The sequence below is a fragment of the Phymastichus coffea genome, unplaced genomic scaffold, assembly GCF_024137745.1.
Source record: "Phymastichus coffea isolate CEN01 unplaced genomic scaffold, Cenicafe_Pcof_1.1 PCOF00010, whole genome shotgun sequence".
In the NCBI taxonomy this organism is placed as follows: Eukaryota; Metazoa; Arthropoda; class Insecta; order Hymenoptera; family Eulophidae; genus Phymastichus; species Phymastichus coffea.
The window spans coordinates 836989-845849 of NW_026706821.1; the positions used below are offsets into that span (position 1 = coordinate 836989).

An 8861-nucleotide genomic window follows, 5' to 3' on the forward strand; every position below is an offset into this window, starting at 1 on the left:
TTCCACAATTACTAGGTCCACAGGAAACGGCACGGATACTACTAGGCAATATTTCACCGTGTCTTTTTTCTTATTTTTCCATCTCTACCACTCTATCGAAATTAATGACTTGAAGCTTAAGAGGCTGTTCTTTGAAATCCATGTTGTTTACTCATCATCGACACCTCAATGAATGAGTTTGTTAGGTATAAAAAGTCTGCTTATATATCTTTTATTTCATTAATATGCTGCCTTTCGAAGAAGTATGATCACGTACTATAAAAGAAAGACTGGTGGTGATCTAGTGAACAAGATTATGAATAACTTGCCTATTGAAGCTCACTTACCTGGATATTAGTATTGTGGTCCTGGTACAAAATTGAACAAACGATTGGCACGTGGAGATTCTGGTAAAAATCCACTAGACGTTGCTTGTAAAGAACACAATATTGCTTATGCGCAAAATCTGGAGGATATTGCGACAAGAAATAAAGCTGACGAAAATATAGCTAAAAAAGCTTGGGAAATAGTTAGTAGTTTTGGTGAGAAGGCAGCTGTCTTCACTGTAGCCAACGTTATGAAAGTTAAAAGTAAGCTTGGTATGGGTGTCGATATGAAAAAAGGTAGTAAGAAACGAGGTTAAAAAACACCAAGCATGAAAGAAATGTAGAAAAATCAAAAAGCCGTCAGTTACATTGAATAAAATTATTAAGACGATCTCGATAAGTAGTGTGCCTAAAAATCGAGCTCTTGTAGTTATTCGTTCGGTTATAAAAGAAGCCAAAGAAGCTGTGAAAAAGGCTGACGGTAGAAGTAAAATAAATATACCACGTATTTTATCTATTCCCAGTAAAGTTGGTGGAGCGCTTCCTTTTTTAATTCCATTATTTGCTGCTTTAAGCGCCACTGGAGCTCTAGCTGGAGGAGCTGCTTCAATAGGAAAAGCCGTTAACAGTGCTAAAGCCGCTTAAAATTAATTGAAAGAAGCTCATAGACAAAATAAAACTATGGAAGCTATTGCTATTGTTAAAGAACTTTATTTGAAACCATATCGTAAAGGTTATGGTCTTCATCTAAAACCATATTCAAGTGGAAAAGGTTTTAAAAGAAAAAGGTCGAAGTAACTTTACTTAAGGTAGCTCACCAGACTTTTAAGTAAATCATGTATCGTCCTCAAACAAATTCAAAATAATAGTCTAAGTGTTTATCTTTTGATTAGTAAAAAAATATAGTACGCTTATCGAACTAATTTTTGAGAAAAACGCAATAAACAAACGGCTCTTTTAACACACATCTTATGGGAAAAGAGCATACTGTAATTGGTTAAACGTCTCGTATTCCCGTTTGAAATTATGTACATTAATAAAAAACTAGGGGGTAAGAGATTTGATGTTTAAGATTCCAATGGTATAAAGAAAATATAAGGTAATCGGACAAATAAATAAAATAATTAGTTCTAAAGTATCAACATATTATTGAGACAACAATTTATTGACATGTTTGCGCATGCGTCTTAGATGTGGCAACGTCGCAGCTGTATAAACCGTGGTAAATTTGAATCATTTGCATTTTAATATAGTAAATAATGGAGTATATTCAGTTTTATGATACAAATTGGTGAGGTAAGAAATTGTAAAAGAAAAGAATTGAATTAAATAACAAATTTTTATTACTTTTAATTTAATATTACAATACATAACCATCTTTTTTCTTATACAAAATATCACAAAAGTAAATTAAAATTTCTTCAATTTATAGTTATTATTTCTTTAAAGCTGCAGTAATACTTGTAATAATTTTTTTACTTTTGGTAACGTTTTCACCTAATAATACACTTAATCCTTCATAACCGTTAGTTTCATATGTCTTTTCTAATAAATTTCTATCTATACCTGATTTAGCTATCTTGCTCATGATACATTTAGAAATAGGCAATCCTGACAGAGTTTTTTTCAAAATTTGTATTTTTTTTTCATTTTCTTTTTTGTTTATAAATGAGTCAACCGTTCGAGAGGTTTCATAAATAATAGATTTATCGCCATTACGTAATTTTCCTAATAATTTTTCTACTAATTGTTGTAGATTTATCACATCATTAAGAGCATTGTCCGAAATTTTAATATCCTTTTTATATAAATATTCTTTAGCTAATTCTTCTTGCTTGAAACTTAATTTAGATTTGACTCTCATCGGTAGCAATAATTTAAAAATAGGTAAGCTATCACAGAAACCTTTAACAAACATCATCATTTCTGTCAAAAAACCTGAAGTTTTTGCACAGTTAATGAGCTTCTGTGCGTCAAATCTAAAAATATATAAATATTACAGTAAATATTGTGTGTAAAATTTTTCTACATAAATATGTTTATGATAAAGTTATCTGAATCCATTGTGTGCAAGTAAAATGCATGGTTTTCCTTGACGTTTCAAAAAATAAAGGAAGCTTAAAAAACCATCTCGTTGAGAAGAAGTTATTACTTCTTGATCAAAATAATACATTTTATCATCACATATTTTGATACCATTTACTTCTGAAGCTTCGAAAGTCATATTTCCTTTAGCCATCATATACACTTCAAATTCAGCATCGCCGCTTATTGCTCCAATCTATAAATACGCGAACATGATTTTATTATTAAACGCAAAATGAAATTCATTCAATTAAGTATAAAACCAAATTTTTGTTACCTGAACAATTTCAGCTGCTGCATGACGGCCAGTTGTTTCTAAATCGAAAATAATTATTGCACAATCTTTAAAGTCAACGTCATCTATAAATAAGAAAATAAATATGAAAATGAATAGAATCAATTTATAATTGTAAAAGTAATAAAAATATTTATACCTCTCATTATTGATGTTTCATCGATTAAATCTGAGGTATTCAGATATCCTGAACCAGACTCATACGACAAGCCTTCTTTGTTCTCTATTACACTATTCTTGGCTGATCTCTCTCTCTTCAGTTCAAGTCGTCTTTTTTTTGCTGGAACAGTACTATTTCTCGATCGAATTTCAGATTCATGCAATTGTTTCTTTTTCCGATAGTTTGATGTATGTTTACCAGGAGATAAATTCAAAATTTTATTAACTTCAACTGGAAATTCGTAGCCAATATTTTTTTGACATACTGCTAATGTAACGCGATAGCAGTGACTTTCTGATCCTCCATAAAATCTAGATTTTGGATGCTTCGAACAAACAATATTATTAAACGATTCGTTTACTTGACTTGAAGCACATGGAGCAATTTGGGAAGAGCTATTTATGAAAGGTTGAATGATCTTCTCTAATTTTTCTCTTAAAGCATTATTTGATAGAGGTTCACCATTTTTAAAATAAGTGTAAGTAGATGATTCATCTTTTTTATTACAAAATGATCCACAATTGTCATGCTCACCAAACCCATGAGGTATGATATTTTCTAATGATTTTTTCACTTTATCTGCGTTACCTTGATTTTGCTTAATAGCAAGAGCGAAAGACTTTGAAAAATACTCTCTAAGAGTTGGGTTTAATTTTATATCATACAACTTACTGTTAAAAGTTTTTTTAACATGATTGTAATCCGACCATTTAGTAATAGCATAAGGCGACAGCCTTCTTAAAGCTGCAACAGCAGATGAATCATCGTCTCCAATCACTGTTTTAATTCTACATTTATTATTCACCAAATTATAATTTTTTAAAATCAATTCTACTGCCATATCTGCTTCCATAGATTTTGATGATCCAGTATGATTTTTTTTACATATGTGGTTTGTATTTTTTTTTGTTTGCAATTTCTACAGTACAATTCTCGATAAGCAAATCCCATAGCTTTTTTGGAAAAATAGCCGTGCAATGACGAATGACCTACATACTTAATTGCATTTTTAAAAAATTTTATTAGAAAAAAAAAATAAATAGAAAACATCTTTCTTATATATATATTGGTAGTTTGAGTGGTAAACTATTGTGTTGGCGTCCTTTTTTGGTCCAAGCTGTATCGAATGATCCAGTCAAATCTGTGACATTGTTGTTGTTAACTGTACTTTCATTATTATTGCTGTTGAAAAAAAATTACAATAATTTTATGAGAAAAATTATTTCACTGCTACTTGTGAAAAATCGTTTATTTATTCACATCAGTATTACATGAGTTGAGAATCATAATATTAATTTAATAATAAAAACAAAAGATTTGTATAAAAGTTTACAGAAATAAGCTTAACTTAATTTCATTGTAAATAGAAAAAATATATGTATATCAGTGTATAAATATATCTATATCTAATTGTAAATAAATGTAAATATATCTAAATCTAATTGTAAATATAATTATAAATTAATTAAATTTTATGTAAATGTATAATATTAATACAATGAAATATTGATAATAATAAAATTATACATTGTCGTAAATGGATGTATAAATGTAAATATGTGTAAATAATTCTTCTGTAAATCTTAACTGTAGTACTCGTAAAACATTCATGATTGAATCTAAAGATTGTAGCTTACTGATAATAACATTCCAGCAGTATAAATAAATTACACAATTATTTTTCGAAGCTTATACTGCAACGATTATCGGAAATCGTAGACTCGCGCGAGATAATGAGCGGCTAAACGAGAGTAGCCGCGCTCGGTTCGCGAGAGAGAGAGAGAGAGTAGGGGCAATGACCGGGAGGGGAGGCTCCGACCGGTAGTATGACTGTGCCACTCAGTCTGGTCGCCGGCCGATTTAACCTCCAACCTTCCCGAGTTTTCTCGTGAGTTTCTCGTTCGTGCGAATTGACATTGCGAACTTGCGTGGGTGTGTGCTAGCAGCAGCAGCAGCAGCAGCAGCAGCAGCAGCAGCAGCAGCAGCAGCAGCAGCAACTGCAGTAGCAGCAGCAGTAACAGCATTAGTGGCAGCAACAACAACAGCGGCAACAGTTGAGAGGCAGCACAGCGAGCATCGAGGAGTCGACTAACAACTTGTTGTTCGGATACGGTTGGCCACCGTATCCTCATCGATATCGCGGTAGGTGCACCTTAATTCCCGTTGTTAATTGTTATAATTTGCGTGCGAATCCGCGCAGCGAGCGCGAAGAATTTGTTTATTGCGTGCGAGCAGGTAGTTCGCGGTAATCGCGTTTTTTTTTCTCTCTCTCTCAATCTGCTTGTGTTGTCATTCACGCGTGCGTGCGTTAGACTCTCGGCAGATTCCCCGTGTAATTGGTTTTATTAAATAAATCATCTCTTGGTTTCTATTTAAACGAGTTTCCGTTATTGTGTTTTCCTTTGTCCGGAGGTCGCGCCAGTGTTTACGTTCGATTCGAATTCGCCGGTTACGTAGCACGAACCGCGCGAATACAGGTAGACGCGAATCGACGACTTAGGTTCCGACGGCGGCCACACGAGCGCTACTAGTAGGAGCGACAGCGCCGCCACGTGGCGAGTTGGGGGAACCCAACTCGGAACAGCAAAGAGACTCTGCGCAGGCGCACTCCGAGGCAAGGTAGGTTACTGTGCTTTGAGCACATAGATAACAAGGCTTCGTCTAGTTGAAATAAGGGCACTTTCTGGAGATTATCGACTAAACGACAGCCCGTTACATGGCGCCCAACTAAATTAGGACTCACACACGAGGGAAATTGCACGAAAAGAGAGAGCAACGCGCGCGAGAGAGAGACGTTTGCGCGCGTGCGTAATAAGGTGCGAGCGGGTAAAGTAACGCGTGGCTCGTTCGGTACGTGCTCTGCGGTAGGGGAAAGACGCCTCTCCGACCCAATAACAACGGCTTTTGTGAGCCGAGAGCACACTAACCCCAGGGGTCGAAGAGACGTCCGTAGTCGCTCTAACGCGAATATAAAAGGTGGCTAATTGTATTTTGGGTTAACTTTTTGCTTTTTAAGTGTTTTATTACACATTAAAGTAATTAAGTGGGGGTCAGTCACCAAGCGACAGTACCAGCAGAGCGCGCAATTGGGGTGTGTGTAGGGTTAGATTAACTAACCCGGTGGAGCTAACAAACAGTTAGCCTCCACCTATAGGCAGGTAGTTGCGAAGCGGAAGTTCGTACTTCCTTAGAGTACGCGATACCTGCACACACCCACAAGCCACGCGTATTGTTGCCTTGTGAATAAAGGCGTAATAGGGTAGTTGGCGATAAAAATCGCAACACCCCGCTGGCGCCTTGGGCGATAGGAGACGGTAGTGGTCGACTAGGAAAATTAACCTCAACCGCCACCTACGCCCCAGCATAAGCGTCATGGAAAATACCGCCGACGCGATAACCCGGTGGGCTTCGGAACTGCCTTCGACACAGCTGGACAGGTACCTGACGCAACTGGAATTGCGAACAGATGGTCCTAAGCTGATGCAGGCAGTTCGATTAGCATATTGGTTGCTTGGCGAGTATATCGACCTAGACTTCCAAGGAGCGGCGTTGGATAGGGAGGCCACACAACGCAGGCGACGGAGTCGAGAGAGGTGGCTGGAGTCAAGGCGACAAGAGCTAGAAGCAGCTGATGCGGCGGATCTTGTCGCCCACCCACTCATGCTGTTGTACAGGGATGAGGTGGTGGAGGCCAACCTGACGCGGACCCTCGCAGTCTATGACAACCTTGAAGAGGAGAGTCAGAGCGAGACGGGGGAGCGAGAGCCCGCGGAGGAAGGGGGGACCGGCGAGATCAAGGGGTCCACGGAGGGGGTCGGTAGTGAGCACAAGGGCTCCACCGGATCGCCGGATAGGCGAAGAGCTCGACGCTTCGAAAATGAGGAGCTACAACCTCAAGAAGAAGAAGAAGAACGGTGCGTGACAGAACGATTAAAAGAAGAGATCGAGCGCAACCGTGTCGGGATCAACCGCATACTTGAGATGCTGGAAAGGCACGACCAGGTATGCGCGCGGTGGAGCGACCAGGTGACCGCTCTGCAGGTGGAGGTCCAGCAGCTAAGGAACAGGGACCCCACCAATCGACGAACGGTTATACCAGAGCGGCCCCGGAGGACCGTGGACTTCCAGTCCACGTATACGTGTCACTACGACCCAAGGGTACCAGGAAGTACACCGGAACCCCAGCGACCGACCCCTGGCGAACCTCGAGAGGCTCCCCAAAGGCAGGTGCCTTCAAGGACGGAACAGCCACCGAGAAGAGGACCAAGAGACGCCGACATGGAAGAAGGGCAGGCGATCCCGGAAGGATCCGCCTGGTAGGACGCCAATGCGGCGTCGGGGTACTACGCGACTCGGGACGCGGGTAGGATTGTGAGAGGGTGGAAGCTGCGATACTCTGGAACGGCTTCAGAGTGCGTAGACACCTTCTTGTCGAGACTAGAAGATCTACGCGCGGGTTCTGGGCTAACAGACGGCGAAATCTTGTGCTCGGTATCAGAGCTCCTCGAAGGCGTTGCGAGGACCTGGTACGAGCTTAACAAGCTTAAGTGGAGGAATTACGCCGACTTCGTGGCAGGCGCTCGACGTTGGTTTGGGTCGAGTGAGCTTCAGCAACAAAGATTGCTGCAAGAGGCCCAAGCCCAGTACCAGGAGAAGGGAGAGCTGGTACGAGAATATGCCTGCCACCTCCTCTTCATGTTAGCTCAGCTACGTCCGCCGTTACCAGAGCAGAGGCAGTTAGATTTGGTGTATGCAAATCTCCTACCCGCCATCCGGATGCAGCTGCGGAGGAATGCGTTCTCCAACGTGGACGAATTCCACGCCCGGGCGACCGAAATCGAGACCGTCTTGCGGGACGACGAGCGCCCGAGGACCAGGTTGGAGCCAACGTCCACGTTGTACCCCGAGCACATGGGGGTGTCAGCTAGGGCACCACCGCCCCGGGCAGGACCCCGTACGGCGGCCATGTCCAACAAGCCTCGGGGTAGGGATCAGCGGCAACCCGAGTCGCCGGTTAAAACCCCGGCCAGGAAACCCGAGGACCGGCCCACCATCGCTGCAACGCAGGCTACAGACCGTTTTGAGGATCTGTCGTCGCAAATTGCGACCCTGCGACGAGATATGGACCGGTACTTTAAGGAGAGGAAGGCTAACTCTCCCAGGCGGCCGAGGGGTCGGCCGCAAGAAAAGGGGAGGACTAAAACCCCCCCAGGGTCTCCTGGCCAGCGACGAGAGGGTCAGCGGAGGAAAATAGATTACTCCCAACCGATCAAGTGCTCGTCTTGTGGCAAGATAGGCTTTACCAGAAAGTACTGCCCGGATTGCAACAAGGGAAACGGGCAGGGAAACGGAGGACGGAGGTCCCCTCTGCGTTCCCAGTAAAGGTGACCTCTCGTCGCGGGTCGCTGGAACGTGGCAAAGGCCTGTCAGCGACCCCAGGGTTCAGGAAGGTCTCGTCAGGGATATCGGACCCCACGAGACCTAGCAGTGCAGCGGCGTTAGAAGCGACAGCGACCGAACAGATGACTGATCTGGGTAACCGGGTATTTTGTATCCTCGAAGGGTACGGAGGCCGGATTCAGGTGGTGGAGCAGGGGTTTGAATGGGTCGGAGAGGAGACCATCAGACCCAAAAGCTCCAGGAGACCACCTGACACTCCGGAGGATACACCGACCCAGACACCTGCGGGTGAGAGCACGCTGCCCAGGGCAAGAAGAGCCGTGAAAGCCTCCCGTCGACAGAGGGGAGAGAGACGGCGAAAGCTCCCCGCAGGTATAGACCCGAGGATGAGACCAGATGGTGGCTTCAGGTGGGGATAGGTGCCTACAAGTTAAGGGCACTCTACGACACCGGGGCCTCATCAACGGTAATGGGTCAACTCGGGCTTAGGTTGGCATCAGATATGGGGTTGGGCCTGGACGTCACGCGAGCGGGTGAAGCGAAGCTCGCGGACGGTCGCCCATGTCCCATCTTGGGTCATGTGATTTTCCCCTTCACAGTAGGGGGAATCACAAAA

The 8861-nt window shown here is 42.4% G+C and overlaps 1 protein-coding gene across 1 annotated transcript; it reads right to left on the reverse strand.

Moving 5' to 3' along the window:
• Positions 1-1740: 1740 nt before the first annotated feature.
• Positions 1741-3686, reverse strand: LOC131671778 (uncharacterized). Its single transcript, XM_058948493.1, has 5 exons — positions 2825-3686; positions 2668-2750; positions 2477-2586; positions 2025-2284; positions 1741-1916 (listed from the first exon to the last, which is right to left on the reverse strand). Exons 1-5 carry the CDS (start codon positions 3684-3686, stop codon positions 1741-1743), a joined length of 1491 nt encoding a protein of 496 aa, XP_058804476.1.
• Positions 3687-8861: the final 5175 nt, after the last annotated feature.

What these genes read in the sequence shown, in the direction of transcription:
- LOC131671778 (XM_058948493.1), bottom strand. Translation starts at nt 3,686, where the DNA reads ATGGCAGTAGAATTGATTTTAAAAAATTATAATTTGGTGAATAATAAA. An exon ending in AAAATATGTGATGATAAAAT is followed by an intron (nt 2,285 to 2,476) that starts GTATTATTTTGA and finishes ATATATTTTTAG; the next exon opens with ATTTGACGCACAGAAGCTCA. An exon ending in AAAATTATTAGGAAAATTAC is followed by an intron (nt 1,917 to 2,024) that starts GTAATGGCGATA and finishes AAACTCTGTCAG; the next exon opens with GATTGCCTATTTCTAAATGT.